The sequence below is a fragment of the Chaetura pelagica genome, unplaced genomic scaffold (genome assembly GCF_000747805.2).
Source record: "Chaetura pelagica isolate M959 unplaced genomic scaffold, ChaPel_1.0 scaffold235, whole genome shotgun sequence".
NCBI classification, from domain to species: domain Eukaryota; kingdom Metazoa; phylum Chordata; class Aves; order Apodiformes; family Apodidae; genus Chaetura; species Chaetura pelagica.
The window spans coordinates 1,661,776-1,681,493 of NW_009953215.1; the positions used below are offsets into that span (position 1 = coordinate 1,661,776).

The following is a 19,718-nucleotide window of genomic DNA, read 5'->3' on the forward strand; positions in this document are numbered from 1 at the left end:
ATATTATATTAATATAATATTAATATAATATTATATAATATTAATTATATAATATAATTATATAATATTAATATAACTGAATCACTTGTAGAATTATTAGTAACTTCTAACATTCCCGGTTAGATTGACTCTTCTAGTTTATCATCAGCAGGGAAGTGTTAAAGCTTAGACGCTAAGCTATTTCTCTTAAAAGCTTAAAATTGAAAGTTACCTGAGCATAATGTAAAAGTTTCTCTGTCGCATCAGGATCTTTGTTCCAGATTAGATTCTCACACAGCTGTAGCAGTTCCTTGTGGATATCATCATACACTGGCAGATTCCCAGCATTCACAATTCCCATGTCCATGCCACACTGAAATAAGCCAAACAAAACCCCCCAACCAGGGCTGTCAGAAATAGCACTGCATTTCTGCAATGCACAAACATCTAGAAGTCTTACATAAATATCATACCTTAATTGCATGGTAAAGGAACACCCCATGCATTGCTTCTCGAATGGCGTCCATTCCTCGAAAGGAGAAAGACAGATTGGAAAGACCTCCACTTATCCTGGCTCCTGGAAGAGTTTCCTATAGGAATTGCACATCGATTTTTAGAAAAGTACTTTCCAAAACAAAGGCCTAAACAAAGCATTCACTCTATAACACAAGTTATGGCCTGAAGTTGTGCCAGGGGAAGTTTAGACCAGGTATTAGAAAGAATTTATTTATTGAAAGAGTGGTTGAACATTGGAACAGGCTGCCCAGGAAGGTGGTGGAGTCACCATCCTTGGAAGTGTTTAAAAGCAATATAAATGTAGTGCTTAGGGACATGACTTAAGCACTGAGTGGGTACATTATGTTATGGTTGGTGGATTTAGGTTGTAGTTGGACGTGATGATCTTCAAGGTCCTTTCCAACCAGGATGATTCTGTGAAGTTGGCCCCCCAAGCTGTGGTGCATTGGCTTTGCACTCTTTCACTCTTCCCTATTTCAGATCCTTCTGTTACTCAAATTCATAAAAAACAGAAGACTGGATACTCTCTAAGAATGAAATCTTCTAGGTGCAGAAGCTGGAGTCTCTGTGTGCTGAAAGATGGGCTGGTGGAGAAGACAGGTGGGAGTCAGGCAAAAAAAGAAAGATTTATGGCCTTTGGAAGAAGTGGAAAAGGACCTTTGGGTGTTGATTGGTAGCCAGTTGAGTATGAGCCAGCAGTGTGCCCAGGTGGCCAAAGAGGCTAACAGCACCCTGGCTTGTATCAGAAACAGTTTGGCCAGCAGGACTAAGGAAGTGATTGTGCCCCTGTACTCAGCACTAGTGAGGCCACATCTCAAATACTGTGTTCAGTTTTGAGCCCCTCACTACAAGAAGCACATTGACAATGACAATTTTTATCTCTGTAGAAAAAGATACAAGGAAAGATTCAGCCTAGTCATATGTAAGCAACTGCCATGGTTTCCAGGGTCATAGGTGCAATCCTAAACATATCAGTTCTCCCACAACACCCCTTCCACATTTCCCCTGTGCAAACCTACTTATGGCTCTTTCATCCATCACTGCTCTGCAAAAAACATCAGTCAACCTGCCTTGCTTGCCTGTCTCAGGAGCAGGCTTCAGCTGAGCAGCTGACCTCAAGGGTGCACCCTCTCTTTCAGAAGCCCTTTGGTGCCAAAATTGCCTGTAGGGTGTTAAAACCAGACTGCTATTGACAGAGCATCTACAGACCAATCAAGTTGTCTTGTGAAACACAACAGTGTGGCTACCTTGGCTGTATTCAGGTGATGTTCTTCACTGCTGTACTTCCTTCAACATATTTTTGTCTAAATAAAAAGTCACGTTCCAGCACAAATCCCTTCCACAGTAGCAGAATTTTATTGCTTTTAAGTGGTAGCTTTCATGTACCTTCAAAGAGGCCGTTTTAGCTAGAACGTGAATATTATTGTTACCTCGTTTAAATTAATAAAGGACATCTACAGTATAGATAATGGATTGAAATTTATTTATATAATTATTCAAAGTTCTACTGGAAATACAGCAATATTGGGGAATTGCTGCACTTGAAAGAAACAGTCTTAATTTGTTCATTTAAAATGTGTATAATTTTGCAATAGTGTTTTGTTGTTGTAGGCTGGGATGGGCAGTGTTTTCATGTTTTGTGATGGTTTGGCTTTTTAAGTAATCTCAGCAAAATACTTCCAGCTAAAATAAGCCTGTAACTTACTTTTATGGTTTTAGTAGCATTGATAAAATTAATGGCATATAGGTTATGTTCTTCCATTCCAGTTCCTATGGTCAAGATGTTAGGGTCAAATATTATATCATTTGGATTGAAGAGCACTTCATCCACAAGGAGGTGATACGCTCTGGAGCAGATTGCAATCTTGGTTTCTGTCTCTGTTGCCTAACAGAGAAATATAATTCTGACATGAAACTTACAACAACACAGAAAATAAACTCTCCAGAAATAATTTAGTTTTAGTGACTCAAAACTAAGAATCTTAACAGCATTAATATTAGAAGAGGACTATATAAGAATTTTGTATTAAAAATATAACCACAATTATTCCTGGAGATTTGGCTCAACTCATTAAAAACCAATTCTGTTCCCCAACACTTCACCATGCTATGCAAAGTTAAATATGTGCTTTCTGACATAACTAAATTAATTCACAAAGATTCCACCCTTATGAAAAACTCAAATTTCTGAACTAAAAAACATCTTCTGTGAAGAAATTCAATATGCATGAACAGCAGGAAACATGCTCTTGTGCTAGCAGCGCTACACTTACAGCAGTACTTGGATTCCCCAAATAAGTGAGCACCATAAGAAATGCTTACGTATGAGGGTCAAAACTACTGCCAGCACCATATACACCTCTTTGAATCAGCTCTGTCAATGAAACAAAAAAACTCTGCTTTGCACAAGAGCAAGAAAGACTTGCACTCAAGAAGAAAAATACCTGTCCTTTATAGTGACACTTACCTGCCCCATTTCATCAAAAGCCATGACAACCACAGCTGCTCCATACAACTTTATTTTCCTTGCTTTCTCCAAAAAGTCTTCCTCTCCTTCCTTCAGACTGATGCTGTTTACAATGCATTTCCCTTGGCAACATTTCAAACCTGCTTCAATCACTGAAAAATTTGAGGAGTCAATGCATAATGGCACCTGCAAGTAACAGAAGTAAACCAGGGGAATACACAGAAGTTATGAATCAGAGTTCCACATGTTCTTTGCCCATTTGGACATAAAAATGCATACATTAATCAATATTTATTAAGTCTCCAGATGGTATTTGTAGATTCACTTTGCTTTAAATGTAAAAGTTAGAGCAAATTTAACTCAATAGCTTCTATGGCAACCCCATCACATTTCATGTAGAGACCTCTATTTCTCCCTGTTTTGTCTTGGGTTTCTGAATGACATACTCATTTTCAGATAATGCACTTTGCTGAAGTATCTTTTAAAACAATCCTATATCCATAGCTATTTTAAGTTTTGTGGAAAGCAATACCATTATTCACTGCCAATATACAGATTTTTGTTCCTGCAAAATGAACCTGTGTTCAGCTTTTCTAACCAACCAGAAGAACTGGCCTCTATTCATCCAAAATCAGACAGAGAATGTTAAAAGCTGTTTCCCTCAAATGCCTTCCCTATTGTAGTACCTTTTTCTCTTGGGGGACATATACATCTACTTATTAAGCACCTAAACTGATTAAATAAGACAATATCAAAATTTTCTGAAAGGCAATTTCCAACTCAATAAAGTGTTCTCTATTGTGCTATGGAGTGACTCAATTACAACCTTTGCAATATCAGGTTCTGAAGAAATCAAGTTGCAAAATCTGGTCATTGCAGCAGGGCCATCCAGCATCCCATCATCCATATTGATGTCAAGAACCTGGGCCCCCATCTCAACTTGCAACTTGGCTACGCTCAGGGCTTCCTAAAGAAGAATGTCAAAAATCAAAACAACAGTTAGTAGAAAAAAGCCTAGTCATTATCAGGATAACATTTCACTTCTCCAAAATAAGCATGCATCAAACAATTTACAAATGTGTAAGACATTCCCTAAGAGAATAAGGAAAAAGTTCGTGATGTACAACATACAGAAGTTGCTAGTATGGCACAAATGGTAGTTAACTTGTTCACAAAAACATGACACCAGCAAGCTAATGTGTCAGTAGTGACATGGATTTTAGACTGTTGGTCATATGCTTAACTGAATTTAAGCTTTGTATAGTAACAAGGACTTCTGACTTCACAAGATTACAGGAAAGCACTGTTTGTGATGGTATGAAAAGGGTCTTGCATCACAAGCTCTGCCATTTTATAACACAGAGTACTTAATTTTTTGAGTTTGTTCAGCATTTTTTCCAACTGCAGAGTAATAGCCAAGTGCTAAAAAGGAAATAGTACAGTTTTCTTTCCTGCCCACATCATTATCTGAACACCCATGTGTGTTTGCCTTCTCTTTTTTGTCACTATGCAGACTGAGCAGACAAAAAAGAAAAAGATTTTCAGTTGCTCATAGTCCCTAACAATCTGTCTCTATTTAGTACGTCTAACCTGCTATATGACTTCAAAGAACTTATGAGTCAGACTTCCTAAAAAACAAACCAATGATTTAGTTTTGATTTTATCAACTAGAACAGCAGAGCACACTCTGGGGCAGAGTCTCAGCTCTCAAGAAACGTCACTTTACTATTTGTTTGAATGTCATAGTAACAATTTACATCAGTAAAGAATGAGCCCTCCAGCCTTTTAATTACTTTCTAGGCAACTTTCCTGTAGCAACTCTCATGTAGCAGGCTGGAGCTAGTGATCAAAGTATACAAAGATTAGACGCAATCATAATGCTTACCAGGTCTGGAGAAGGGAGGGAAAGAGAGTGAGGGCTACACAGTGGTCCAATCTATCCCAATGCTGGAAGGAGGGATTACAACACCTTTCCTTCCTCCCTTCTCTGTAAATCCACTCCCAGATATAGCACAGAGCAGGACACTTTATAAACCATCATCAGTTGTGTAACTTAATTAAAAAATGCAAAGTTAAGTTTCCTGTAACTTGTCAGAAGTTAAAGGAAAAAAATCAAAAAGCCCTTGTAACCTTTCTCATAAAATTATTAGGAGCTGGTAAGAACAGTAACAAATGGTAGCGAGGAAGTAAATTCTCCTTGTTTTCTTACTCTTGTAACACGTAGAGTAGTGCTTTGTGCCAGTAAAACAATTAACAACACAGTGCAATGAAGCAATGGAAAATTGGAGTCTTAGCTACAACAATTATTGTTAAAATGTATACTTCATAGTTGCCTGCCATGATGAGTTTAGCAAACTTCCGTGATCCTGCAACATTGCAGCGTTCACCAATATTAACAAAGTTGGTGTATGGCCCAATCCTGAATGGCTCCAGACCTTAAAAAGATATTTTTAAACATAATTGTAAAAACAGAAAAGAAAGCACTGTATAAAACAGACAAAAGCCCTTTTCTAAACTGTGAAATAGAGGTGTCTATCTCTGTAAGAATTGTGATTTCTCAGCACAGCAGGATGTGCACAAATTTAGTGAGTAATCAGAAAAGAAATGCAATGAAACAACTGCCAACACACATCACAGGTTTCTATCCTTCCTCAATGAGAGTCAATAATTTACTCGACCCACAAGAAGTAACAGCCAATCTGTTCAATATAAAATGATGTGAAGCTAAAACTCTCTGGGCATCTATATGTATGCACATACATGCACACCTTCTCTCAACCTCCAACTACATTATCTCATGACTCTCCCACCACCAGAGAAGAAGCCCACTGAATTGACTGACAATGTCAGCTCTTAACCATGTACCCAAGTTCAGAGAAATGAGCCAAGTGGGACCTCTGTGCAGTAGGCAACTCAGAGGCAAATCTTATCAAAGACCAGAATAAGGTAATGCAGGAAAGCACAGGCCAATCATTATTTATTTAATTTACGCTACATTGATTTGACTTTGAGATTAAAATAGCAGCCCAAAAACAAGGTACTGTCTTACTTGAGTATGTGTTCCAAAGGCTTAAAAGGCCTGGTTGAGAAACACACAGACCAAGACTTTGCTAATACAAACTATGTTTTAGACCTGCATGAATTGTTGGAACACTTTTCTAGTATGACTGGATTAACATCTGAGGCAACATAGGCCAGTTGTCTCACAGCAGGTGAACAGAGATATTATCTCAGCTTTGCCATCCATTGAAGTAAAATTATTTGATGTCTCCGTGTTTAACCCTCTCTTGTTCCAAACTGAGGATAAAGATACTTACTCACCATTACAAAGTGACTGAGACGTGCAGAGTAAAATATACTGGCTTGATTACATTACACAAGATTGTAATAAAACACTCCATTAATTATTTGGCCATAGCAGTAAGATTAAGATCTGGTTACACATCCATATGCTTGCTGGATTTGGGTAGAACCAGAAACTCATAGTACTGTTCTGATCAGCAGAAAACAGCAAATAAATTTATCAAGTAAGATTACATGAGTTATAGAGGACGATTACATGAGTTATAAAGCTCAAATTGTTACACTCCATTTTACCTGACAGCAGCATATATCCTTGAGAAAGAGAGGGTGGAATGCGAGGCTTACAGAATTTCACAGCTTCGGCAATTTTCCTGAGTTACAAAAAGAGGAAAGTAAAGAGCAGAGCTTACAGTTCAAATTAAACCACTCCAGACAAGACTCAAACAGAACATACCAGACATATATCTGCATCTCTAATTTCACCCTGTAGCAGACAAGACTAACTAACCTGTTTCACTTTGCACAGCGAAAGGCAAAAACATCCTCCCAGAAGATTCTGTAGTAGCTACTTGCAAGGAATGTACAAAGCTAAAGATTTATCAAATACAGAATGTGAGATACTATGCCAATGAGATACTTGATGAATATCAGAACCACTCCTCAACCACACAGCCTCTTACCATATTAATGATTTGCTGAGCTTAGCAATTGCTGATTGCAGCAAAAGAGCCAAGTGACAACCGTTGTGCTGAAATGCATTTCTCAGATGCTGGAATGACTCATGGTGTTCACTTCCATTTTCTCTTCGTGCCAGTTAGGAGCAACACACAGTGTTCTCTATGTGGTCACTTATCACCTCTTCCCAGTTTGTATCAGGGTAAAATTAATCACTAGGCCCCCTTCTCTTTTGAGCCAGGTGAAAAAGGGAGGTTTTCCCATTTATCTTCTTCCAGGGAGAAAGATATGAAACCCTCCTTCTGACCAGCCAAGACTAGCACCAGCTGTACAACTTACCCAGATCTCCTCTTCAGATATTGTCTCCCCACATTCACATACTCTCCCTCCTTCTACCATCAAATGAAATTTCAAGTTTCACCTTGTGGCAAAGAGAGCCAGAAAGAAAAAGAATGTATGGCAAAAGTGAGCAGAAATGTGAAGTCTACTCTATCTATCAAGAGGGAGGAGTAATTACAAAATTATTTCAGATGACAAAACAGCACAGGTACAATCTTTGTTTGAACCGTGCCTCTACTCATTCTTCACAATACACATGACTATGAAAGCGAAGTTATTTCTACTCCATATATTGCTGCTATTGGCATTCAAGTGATCCTCCTCTTCTGGAAACTAAGACAAACCATGAAATATTGCTTCACAAAGGCCGCACTTAATTTACTTCCCAGTGCACCTTAAGTTGTATTGCATGCGGTACCTGATATGTGCTGGTGTAGTACCACAGCAACCTCCAACTATGTTGACCAAACCATCCAAAGCAAAATTCTGTAAAAGGGAGGGAAATATAATTTAGTTTCAAGTTAATGAAAGGTATTTTTATGTGTATATATATATATATAAATCTATTTCAATTCAGGGAGCTCACAAGAAAAACATTACATTAAAAAACATCTGTACTATTACTTTAGGATTCGTTTTGAGATTTCCAAGGCTAACCAGCAATTTCAACACCTAATTTTCATAGAATCATAGAATCATAGAATCTTAGGGGCTGGAAGGGACCTCGAGAGATCATCTAGTCCAACCCCCCTGCCAGAGCAGGGTCACCTAGAGTACATCACACAGGAACTCATCCAGGTGGGTTTTGAATGTCTCCAGTGAGGGAGACTCCACAACCTCCCTGGGCAGTCTGTTCCAGTGCTCTGTCACTCTCACAGTAAAAAAATTTTTTCGGATATTCACCTTGAACCTCCTATGCTCCAATTTACACCCATTACCCCTTGTCCTATCACTGGTCATCACCGAGAAAAGCCTAACTCCGTCCCCCTGACACTCACCCCTTACATATTTGTAAACATTGATGAGGTCACCCCTCAGTCTCCTTTTCTCCAAGCTAAAGAGACCCAGCTCCCTCAGCCTTTCCTCATAAGGGAGATGTTCCACTCCCCTAATCATCTTCGTAGCTCTGCGCTGGACTCTTTCGAGCAGTTCCCTGTCCTTTTTGAACTGAGGGGCCCAGAACTGGACACAATACTCCAGATGTGGCCTCACCAATGCAGAATAGAGGGGGAGGAGAACCTCTCTTGACCTACTAACCACACCCTTTCTAATGCACCCCAGGATGCCATTGGCCTTCTTGGCCACAAGGGCACATTGCTGGCTCATGGTCATCCTCCTGTCTACCAGGACCCCCAGGTCTCTTTCACCTACACTACTCTCCAGCAGTTCAGCCCCCAACCTGTACTGGGACATGGTGTTGTTCTTCCCCAAATGTAAAACTCTGCACTTCCCCTTGTTGAATTTCATCATGTTTCTCCCCGCCCAACTCTCCAACCTATCTAAGTCTCTCTGAATGGCAGCACAGCCTTCTGGTGTGTCAGCCACTCCTCCCAGCTTAGTGTCATCAGCAAACTTGCTGAGGGTACATTCTATACCCTCATCCAGGTCGTTGATGAAGATGTTGAACAACACCGGTCCCAGCACCGACCCTTGTGGGACTCCACTAGTAACACACCTCCAACCAGATTCTACCCCATTGACTACAACTCTCTGACTCCTTCCTTTCAACCAGTTCCTAATCCACCTCACTTCCTGGTCACCAAACCCATACCTGATCAACTTATCCACAAGGATGCTGTGGGAGACGGTGTCAAATGCTTTACTGAAATCAAGATAAACCACATCTACCGCTCTACCATCATCTATCCACCTAGTAATTTCCTCATAGAAGGCTATGAGGTTAGTCAAACATGATTTACCCTTGATAAAACCATGCTGACTGCTCTTGATGACCCCCATGTCCTTGATGTGCCTGGAGATAGTCACAAGAACAAGTTGTTCCATCACCTTTCCAGGGATGGAGGTGAGGCTGACCGGTCTATAGTTACCCGGGTCCTCCTTCTTGCCCTTCTTGTAGACTGGAGTGACATTTGCTATCCTCCAGTCCTCAGGCACCTCACCTGTTGCCCATGATTTACTGAAGATGATGGAGAGTGGCCTAGCAATGACCTCCGCCAGCTCCCTCAGCACCCTTGGGTGCATTCCATCTGGACCCATTGATTTATGGATGTCCAGATTACTCAACTGATCCCTAACCCAATCCTCATCTACCATGTCAAACTCTTCCTCTATCTTGACTTCTTCTGGGGCTATATGAATCTGGGGCTCATAGGGAGACCCTGCAGGAGTGAAGACAGAGGCAAAGAAGGCATTCAGCACCTCTGCCTTCTTTATATCCTCTGTCACCAGGGCTCCCACCTCATTCCTCAATGGGCCAATATTGCCTCTATTGCTAGTTTTGCTAGCTATGTACTTGAAAAAGCCCTTTCTATTATCCTTAACCTGACTTGCAAGGTTAAGTTCCAAGGAGGCCTTAGCTTTCCTAATTGCCTCCCTACATCCTCTGACAACAGTCCTATATTCCTCCCACGTGACCAGCCCCTCCTTCCATGATCTGTAGATTTTCCTTTTCCACTTAAGTTTGCCCAGTAGTTCCTTCTTTAACCATGCAGGTCTCCTAGCACCCTTACTAGATTTCCTAACCATTGGGACGCTCTGATCCTGTGCTTGCAAGAAGTGGTCCTTGAATGTTGACCAGCTATCTTGAGCTCCTTTATCTTCTAGCACCCTGTCCCATGGGATTTCCCTTAATAGATGATTGACGAGACCAATAGATGATTGAGGAGACCATTTTAATTTTAGGAAACTACATTTGACACTGGCCTAATTTTATACTGAAGCCCCAGAAGAAAAGACTAGTCATAGTGTAGTATAAAAGGGAATTAATATGCAGCAGATACTGTCTCCTTACTGACACACTGCAGCTTTGGCCACGGAGCTCTATCTCGCACAGATCAAGTGGCACATGGAAGGACACCCTGCACTGCAATACTACCACCACCAGCAGTGGCTATACACACAACTCCGTAAAATTCTGCTAATTCATACAAAGTGACTTTTCAGGCATTCCTAAATGTAAAAGTAAGAATACAGGAGTGTATATGAGTAACATCCACAGATCAAGCTGCAGGAAATCTATTTAGTGTAGGACAGGAAAGCAATTAAGATTTTCAGAGTTTCATAAGTAGTTCTTCCTAACCTTGAAAAGCACTATCGTTCAGCAAATTGTCTATAAACAATAGTCATCTGAGGAAAAACCCACATCACAGTACTGTAATAAATACACATAAAACACAAGCAAAGAATTCTTATCTACAAGTATCTCAGATATGACACATTCACAAGAAATTTCGTACCTTTATATGTTTGGCAGTTACTTCTGGAGTTTCATCATAACCACCAAAAGTATTAGGAAGACCTTGAAAAACAATGTATCTAGTATTATTATTTGTTTGAAGCCCACAACACAGTATTAAATTCCATAAAATATGTATTTAAATTAGACACACTTGTATGAGGATTAAAATGCCTCATCACCCATGCAAGAAAGCATTCTGGGTTCACTGTCACAGAGCTAACAGAAGTTACTTTCAGGAGTTTAAGCTATTATTAACCTATTTCTAATACTAAAAACAACCATATTTTCAAGCTAATTCAACTTTATTGCTGCTAACAAGATGGAAGGATTTAGTTACATTTTGTCTGCCTGTAAGCACAGAAACACATGTGCACACACACCTGCATTGGGGTAACAGATGATGTAGGCTGTTGTACATTTTCCAATTGTTTCAATGAACGGTCGCATTTCAACTGCCCCTAATGCACAATTTAAGCCGATACTGGAAAATAAATTTTCAAAAGACATTTTAAGCTTTAAACACCCTTCACATACAAAACAGATGAATGTTAGTGCTGGTAACTGCTAATGGTCACAATCATCTACAACAAAACCAACCTGATCTCCAATTTCTTTAATCACCATCATCAACGCAGCAAGGCTGTGCAAAAGGAGAACCCTCAGGTGGAAGAAAAGTGCAAGAGGGAAGGGGACTGAATGGAATTGAACTGGGAAGAGTAAATCAAGATTTCATTTCAAAATCCAGGAAGAAAAGTGGCAGCATTTTAACAGCAACTGCAGCAACACGGTGGCTCTGTATTTTCTAGGTGAGAGAGAGAACAAGTGGAATGAGAATGACAGATTGGAAAGAAGGCTTGTACTACAGGAAGAAGTATGAAAATTGTTGAAAGAATAAGACCTGCTTTAAGCTGCTAACTGATAATTTTCTTTTAAAATTACACATAAATTAGGTTAGTCTTCCAAAAACCACATGTCTTCCCCAAGGTGCCTCAGAGCAGCACTTGGACAACTGCTTGTCCAGCAGTTTCTTGGGCAACTGACTCTGGTACATCTTAGTAACCTAGACAGCACCATAGCACAAGTTTTTTTCAGGTTTTTTGGGGTGGGGGAAGCATACGTTTGTTTTTTCAAACAGCCAGCTCTACCTTCAATGTGCTTTTTCTAATGCATCTCATATGGGTCATTCTACTTAAACAGGAAAACTTTAAAATAATCCTTTCGTTCTCATTTCACTATTCAGTGTAAACCCACATTGAAATCCTTCATGCAGATCCCCTGGATCTGAATGCACAATTACAGCAATGAGGTTCTGGAGTTTCCTTCAAAGTGGGGGCTTATCCCTCAGGATTTTCAAAGCAAAGCAAGGTAAGAGTTGTTAACAAAACTCTCCTGAGCAAATGCAGATGAATACAAGATATTTATTACCTTTAAGTAATTCAATTAATAAGCTTCCAGCTCACACTTCCCAGCCCCTCTTTTTAAGCTCTCTCCTGTATTAGGAAGCTTCACTTCCCTTTTCTACAGTTAATATCAATTTCTGATTCTGAGTACAAATTTACCTGGCACTCTCTTTACCTCACCTGGGCAGAGAGATACTGTAAAAGCAGCCAGTATACTCACCAAACAAGCACTTCTTGATGTTATCACTTGACTTGCTGGGTACTGGCCCTCCAGACTGAATAATTTCCCACAACACTGAGCATTTCCCACTGACAAATACATCTATAAGCATGACACCACCCAAGAGTTACCTCTTTCAAAACTGCCACATTAATCTAATCTCAGACACACACATTCATTCAGAAACAAAAAGTAGCTCCTGTGGCCAGTATTCCCCCTGATACTCAACAGTATCATGAAAAAAAACCTTTGAGAAAAGCAAATTGTTAACCATACCTCAAAAGTCAGCAGCCTTGAACCAGATTGCTGGTATGCTATCACTGCTACTCTAGTGTAAAAGCCATCACATTCTCATCTTGGAACAACACTTCACTCCCTTGCTCATTTCTTCACAGCAGTCACGCATCAGCTCCAGTAAAAGCTGTGGCTGCAGAGTGCCCTTGGGACCAGAACCAACACCACGAGGGCCCTAAACTCAGTGCACGTCTTAACACTACCACAATAGAAACAATCACAGGAGCCAAAATGACACAAAAGGAACTCACGCCACATCTGAGCACCTTTCATAGCAAGCAGCTTGCCACACAGCTTTCAGAACTTCCTAAGCATAATTCCCTGGTTCCTCAGCTACCATCTGTACCAACCAGACAAAAAGTGCACACTCTCTACAGGGGGATCCAAACCAAACTGACTTAAGGACAATTTATCACCCTAAGCAGGACATATAAAAGCCAAATGAAAACAGGTGAACACATATAACATGATCCCTAGGATACTACTGCTAATCAGCTTTTTTGCAACCCTATGGCCACTCTATACCAACCCAGCAGCAACAACATTAAATGCAATCTGTTCCCACAACCAAAACCCTTCTGCCACTGTGCTGTAGAGTACCCTTTGCATAAATGGGAAAAAGGCCCTAAGCATTCAGACCAATTAGATAGCGTTTAGGAAATATGGCTTAATAAATTCTTGATTTCTGCTCCAGTGCCTGTCTCTCCTCTTCAGAGGCAAGAGTTACAAGCAAAATTATCTGAGACAGACTCATGCCAAATATGGATCACTAGGCTGTGATGCTGAGAGAAGGAGTCAACTACCACCCTGTTCCAAGAGGCTCCATATGTCACTTCTGGAGCACCATCTGCTCTGGGGAAGTGGAGCCTCAGGGACAGTCAGGAAAACTGTGGATGCAGTCTTCTGCTTTTGTATTACTGACATGACAGACTATGTTTTAGGTGGAATTTTCTTGTAAAAACAAACAATAGCTCACCACAATGTGCATTGCATGCACTCCTAACAGAGAATTACATTTTAAGTTAAAATATTCTAGGAAAAAGACATATATTTCCAGTGTAAATTTCTGTTTGAAGAACAAGAATGAAGAAATGGTAAAGAGGGAAGAGGAAGCAAGGACGAAGTAGAACAGGGCATCAAAACTCAGAAAAACAGAGAAACATGGAAGGGTATCCATAATTGCACAGTTACCAAAATCTGTTGTATTAAGCATTTTCACAGATTATAATCCCATACTTAGTTCAAATTCCTTGCCTGAACAGAAAAGAATGCAAGTAAATGGAGGTATCAGGAGCTCTCAAAACACCAATGCACATCCTTGAGAAAAACACTAAGGGAAATATATACATTTTTGTAAGAGTTCAATAAAAAGAATACTGCGATGAAATCATATTATTTGCTCTTTCAGGGCACCCTGAAACATTCTGGGCTAGCACTGCTTCCCTCTAAGAAAGAGATGTAAGCCCTGCCCATACCATGAATTAGCTACTTGCATAATCTGAGACAACAGGAGAAGGCTACACTTTCAGAATTTTTTTTTAATGCTTTGACCTCACTGTGATTTCAGCAGCTGATGTAAATACAAAACCACAGATTATTTAGAGCAATGTTTTAAAAATTCAATGTTCTTTGGAAACACAGTTTCTACTGAGAAAATGACAGCAGAGGATATTAGCAATATATGTGATTAAATATTATTACAGTTAGTATACCTTCCATTGAGCTGCAAGTAAGGGGTCAAAACAGAAAAGAATCACAATATACAGATAACCTACTAAGAGAAAGATACATTTCCTTACCAAAGTGGCTTACTGTGGGAAATACTAATGACAAATGCCTCTCCTGTCTGCCCTGAGAGGGTACGCCCACTCTTATCCACAATGGTTCCAGAAACCTAAGTATCAATTCAACATGGAGAAAGGAGAAGTAAATTAACAATAAACACAATAATTTAAATGGCTGAACTACTGAAAGTCAAAGCAGAGGGACCTGTGCTGCACTCAAAAGTGATGAGGCACAACCCAAACACAAAAATCAAACCTTTATCTTGCTATAAATATTTAAATATTTTAGCTAGGGGAAAAGGGAAACCTTTGACCATTCTTTTTCTCAATCTCCACCCACTTGAGGGGGGGAGCGCAAACCACCAGAAAACTACCATGAACCAGCCATTCAGCAGCAAGGTAGTGTAACATGTTAGTACCACAGTATCATTCTGATTACAGCTTCTGAATCAATCTGCAGTGGTTACCTGTTTAAGCAGCTATCGGCAGTCACAGCTCCTGTCCCATCCCACTCATCCTCCCTCCCCCTTTATGTTATTTCAGGTCTCACAACTGGCTGGTTGGTCGTGGTTGGGGGGCGAGAGGGGGTAGGAGAAAGGTGGGGCTGGCCTTAAAAACAAGTTCTTCGCTTTGCCACAAGGGAACATCAGATGCTGCAAGTTCATTGTGGAGATCAAGTCTTAACCTGTATAATCATACCTCTTAAGTATTATACACAGAGAGATGTGCAAATAATAAATAAAATCTTAATCCCAACTAACAACTGTAAAGTGGAGAATTCAGGAAACATGTGAATGAGCCAGGAAAGCCTTCCAAAGCCTACCATTCTTTTTTATAGAAGATGAGTTTAGAAAACCCCATGCAAAGGTAAATCCATTATTTACTCCAGAACTACCTTTAACGTTGATACTAGTTCCCTTCAAATTACTCAGTCAAGGGAAGTGACCAGTGGAGTTCTAGAGAGCTGTGCTAAAGGCTGTACTTCTCAATATAACTGAATTGGAAAGGGAGCAGAGAATGAGGCAGCTAAGCTCACTGATCACACTCTTCAGGACAATGAAGACAAAAAGCAAACTCTACGTAATCAGATAACTTTCAATGCTAACTGACTCAAATGATAAAAAGGTGGGCACTCAGTGCTGATCAACTACAAAGTTGTGAACATAAGAAAAATTCTACATAATGACACCTCCAAGCCAGTCTTTATTGCTTAAGAAAATAATCTGAGTAACAAAAGTAAGTTTTATGAATGCAATTTCAAAGCTCACTAGCAGTAAAGTAAAATGTCAGGAACTACAAAGAAAGAAACGGACAAGGCAGAGAACATCACCGGGCTATCATACAAATCCCTGATGTCTGCACTTTGACTGCTGTATGCTATTCTAACTCCCCCCTGACTCGAGGAAGCAGAAAACAAAAAGGTGACAAGAATAATGAATGAATGGTATAGAGCAGCTAAACAGACAAGGACTCTTCAGGATGAAAAAAAACTCGACTAAAGGAGGCTCTCACAGAGAGATGATCACAAAAGCCATGATCACACAGCACAGGGAAGGTGGAACAGTTGCTCTGCACTGTCACTTTCAAGAGACAAATAGCTAGACACAAAAGGAGTTCTCACTAGAAGTCCAAAAGTAAGCAAACTTTCAAACCAGCCCGTTCATAAACTGTCAAAGTTACTGACAGAGTATTTTGTAAATGCCTGGGTCCAAGGATTATAGGTCTGATTATAGATTCAAGGAAGGACTAAACAGATTCAACCGAAGGGTATGAGCAGATACAAACTACAAACCAGAAAGTCTGGGCTGCAAACTGCAGAAAACTGGAAGAATACACCAGAACTTTCAAAACAAGCTTATTCTTTTTCTATACTCATATCCTATGCATTCATGACTCCCAGCTGTCAGAAAGACATGTCAGAGAAAGAATATGGAATTAGACAGATCTTTTCTGACTTCAAATGGCCACCCATATTGTACTTGAAAAAATGGCAGAATTTGCTTAGTTTGATCCTTGAAGCACTGGATCTTATTACCCTTAGGACAGCAAGCCTGAAAAAAACCTCATGGTCAGACATTTCCTGTGGAAATACTCAGAATGAATACACAATGGAATGAAGTTATCCCTTAGTCTTCAGGTTGATAAGCTAGACACAGATATATCCACAGCTGATTTCATAAAGCTCTTTGCATAAGAAGGTTTTTTTCATAATAATGTGAAAAAGCACATTTCCAAGACACTTATTTATTTCAAAATGCTTTAATCAACTGCTATCTCAGCTAGATCCCAAATCAAGCTTAAGTATATGCAAAAAAAATAACTATTATATACTTACAAATATGGGTCGGGGAGCATATTCTTCCTTAAACAACGTCTGGAGTGCAAAAATAGCTGCCTGCAGAAGAATAAGTTGCAAAACATTAATGGACATTTCAAGAGTTCTTCAGTTTGTTGGTTTTGTTTGTGTGGTTTGGTGGCTGTTCATGCAACTTGCTACCTTGCTTGTGAGAACTTACTAAGGTTTTACCCTTACCCTTAACATATTCCAATGTTCCAGACACATCTGGTAACAAGTAGAAAGGAATTACCAAAAATGGTAGTCGGTAGAGCATAAGACTCTTAAATCTCAGGTTCATGGGTTCAAGCCCCACGTTGGGTGCCAATAAATTGTTGTCACCGTTTGACTCAGGTTCGACAACAGTGCTCTCGATCCCCTCCCCCACCCACCCAGGCAGGGAAGGAGAGAGAGAAAAAGAGAGAGACTTTACTGGATTGAAAACAAAACTACACAGCTTTAATTAAACACTAATGATAAAAGAAAATATATACAATTATATACAAGTGTGTTTGGGTATGTGCAAAAGCCTTTCGCCTCCCCCTACCCCAGCAACTCCCCCAGCACTCTACTTAGCTGCTGAAAAAAGCGGAGAGTGACAAGGGTCAGGAGAGCTTGAGCCTAAGGGTTAACGGTGATGGATGGACGGAGTCCTCCCTGGACACCGGCCATGGATAGAAGAGAAGGGAAGAAGCAGCAGGAAGGAAGTTGTCTTCTGTGATCTCTGACGTTCCTCTGAGCTTACATAGATATATGGAATGGAATATCTCTGGCCAATTTTGCTGTCTGTCTAACTCAGTCTTCTGTGGGGGAGTCATAGATCTCCCCGTAGTGTCTGAGCCAGAAGAGTAAAGGTGTGACCTTCACCAGTTAGCAAAACATTCCACTGTTATCAGTCTTAGTTGGAACACTCTGGTACTAGTTAAAAGAAAGCTTATTGAAGGAAAAAAAAAAAATCAGTAAAAGGAAAATTGGCTTCATCCTGGCTCAAACCAGGGCATTAACCAAATAAAACAACTATTCTGAATCCCAAAACTAAATCACTGTCTTTGAATTTGTTCAGACACACAGTTTGCAAAGGATTCTAACCATCGCAAATTTCAGCTGTAAGGACTGCAGTGACCCTTTGGAAGGCCCCTACTCCTTAGGGCACGAGAGCATGTGACCATGAGTTCAGCACCGTGTTAAACCAATAGGATCCTAGCCAAACCTTCGTGACGACTGGTCAAATCTGCAAAGGACAAGTCATGCCACTGCACACATTTATCAGCCTGTGGCAAAAAGCTGTGTGCATATCCAGCCAGACTTTTCCACATAAAATTGCAAGCACCCTAACGACTCCAGCACTTACATTAAGTAGTTACTAGATAAAGAAGGAGGTGTCAAAATCACATTAATTGTGGTATATTTCAAGATTGCATTCCTTCTATTTTACTCTTCTAATACTCTACTGCCAATTTTTATTTTTTTTAAAGCTGGTGGCAGAGTGTCAGACTTAAAAAAAAACCACCACATTTTTACAGGACCTTCTGACAAGTCTTCCCACGCATAAAATCAGATACACTGGACATTCCCTCTCCGGTGTGCATCAACAAGCATCCTATGGACAGAGATTCTTGCACTGAAAAATACAAACATCAGCTGCATTTGCAGATGTTTTCCAATACAGCAGAGCTTATGGGAATAAAAGGACAGCTGGCACAGACAGCCAGAAGGATATAAATGGCATAGAGTAAAAGGCAAAGGAAGGCCTCTGGAAAAGGTTGTTTTATCATTAAAAAACATCTCTTGTGTTCTACCTGTTTACTATTGACTGAAGAGTCTTCTCATGTGTTTAGTAAGCAGTAGCTGATAGCTGTTACAAGGTCTTACCAAGTTGAATTTCCCTAAGTAGTAAACCAAATACTTGTATTACTGTTTTCTTCTAGGAGTCTCACCTTTGCATTAGCTGTATCAAATATAGTTTCCACTAACAAGATATCAACTCCTCCATCCAAAAGTCCTTTGGCTTGTTCCTTATAGGCCTCAACCAGTTCATCAAAAGCTGTAAAACAGGAATTACAGTAATTTCACCTGGAGGTATCTCTTTCTAGACTATCACCTAAGTTAAATAACGTGATGGTTACAAATACTTACTTATGTTTCTGTAATCAGGTCTCTCCACAGATGGTGACACAGAGAGTGTCCTGTTTGTTGGACCCATGGCTCCAGCAACATATCTCCTGATTCCTAAACAAAGACACACAAGGCACGGATTGAAAAAAAGCCAAAGCCAAAACAAAACAAACAAAAAAACAAACAAACAAACAGAAATTTACCTCTGGTTTTACAATGACAGCCATGTCAATGTAAAAAACCTCCAAGGTCACCAAGACATGCCTATCATTCAGGGATAAAGAACTGTAAGAATCTTGTGTCTCAAATCAAGAGTTTGATCACCACAAGATTATTCAGCACAGCTCACTTTCTTATTTCACTCCTATCAAACACAATGCTCAGCATATACGCACAAGACAGAAGAACACGTACAAAAAAGGCAACTGGCTCAATTAAATTTTTTTCTCAGTATCATTAGTCTCTGACAGAAGCAGCTTCATTCAGTTACTTCAAATGCACAGCACAGACCTGTCCTGGCATTTTTCACTAGACAACCTGATTTGAATACTCTGGCATGTACTCATAAAAAAATCCAAAATACCAAAACCAAACAGGTTTTTAAAAGTGTATTTAAAATCTTACATTATTACGCTCCTTGTACAACATGCCTTCCAAACCCCTCACCAGCCTCATTGCTCTCCTCTGGACATGCTCCAGGACTTCAATGTCTTTCTTATACTGTGGCACCCAGAACTGAACACAGTCCTCAAGCTGTGGTCTCACCAGTGCCCAGTATAAGGGCATGATCACTTCCCTACTCCATGAATCCATGCTGGCTGGGTCTGATCTCCTGATCTCACCATTATCCTGCACTTGCCACATGAGTTGACC

At 40.0% G+C, this 19,718-nt stretch overlaps 1 protein-coding gene across 1 annotated transcript in view; it reads right to left on the reverse strand.

Moving 5' to 3' along the window:
• The window catches only part of MTR (5-methyltetrahydrofolate-homocysteine methyltransferase), a 56,420-nt gene that overhangs the window by 22,452 nt on the left and 14,250 nt on the right, over nt 1–19,718 (reverse strand). The window contains 14 exon segments of the mRNA XM_009997596.1: nt 212–352; nt 453–569; nt 2,201–2,380; nt 2,963–3,148; nt 3,789–3,929; nt 5,285–5,397; nt 6,560–6,636; nt 7,698–7,765; nt 10,696–10,757; nt 11,078–11,178; nt 14,411–14,505; nt 16,731–16,790; nt 18,668–18,774; nt 18,867–18,959. Of these exon segments, the coding sequence (XP_009995898.1) occupies nt 212–352; nt 453–569; nt 2,201–2,380; nt 2,963–3,148; nt 3,789–3,929; nt 5,285–5,397; nt 6,560–6,636; nt 7,698–7,765; nt 10,696–10,757; nt 11,078–11,178; nt 14,411–14,505; nt 16,731–16,790; nt 18,668–18,774; nt 18,867–18,959 (1,541 nt within the window).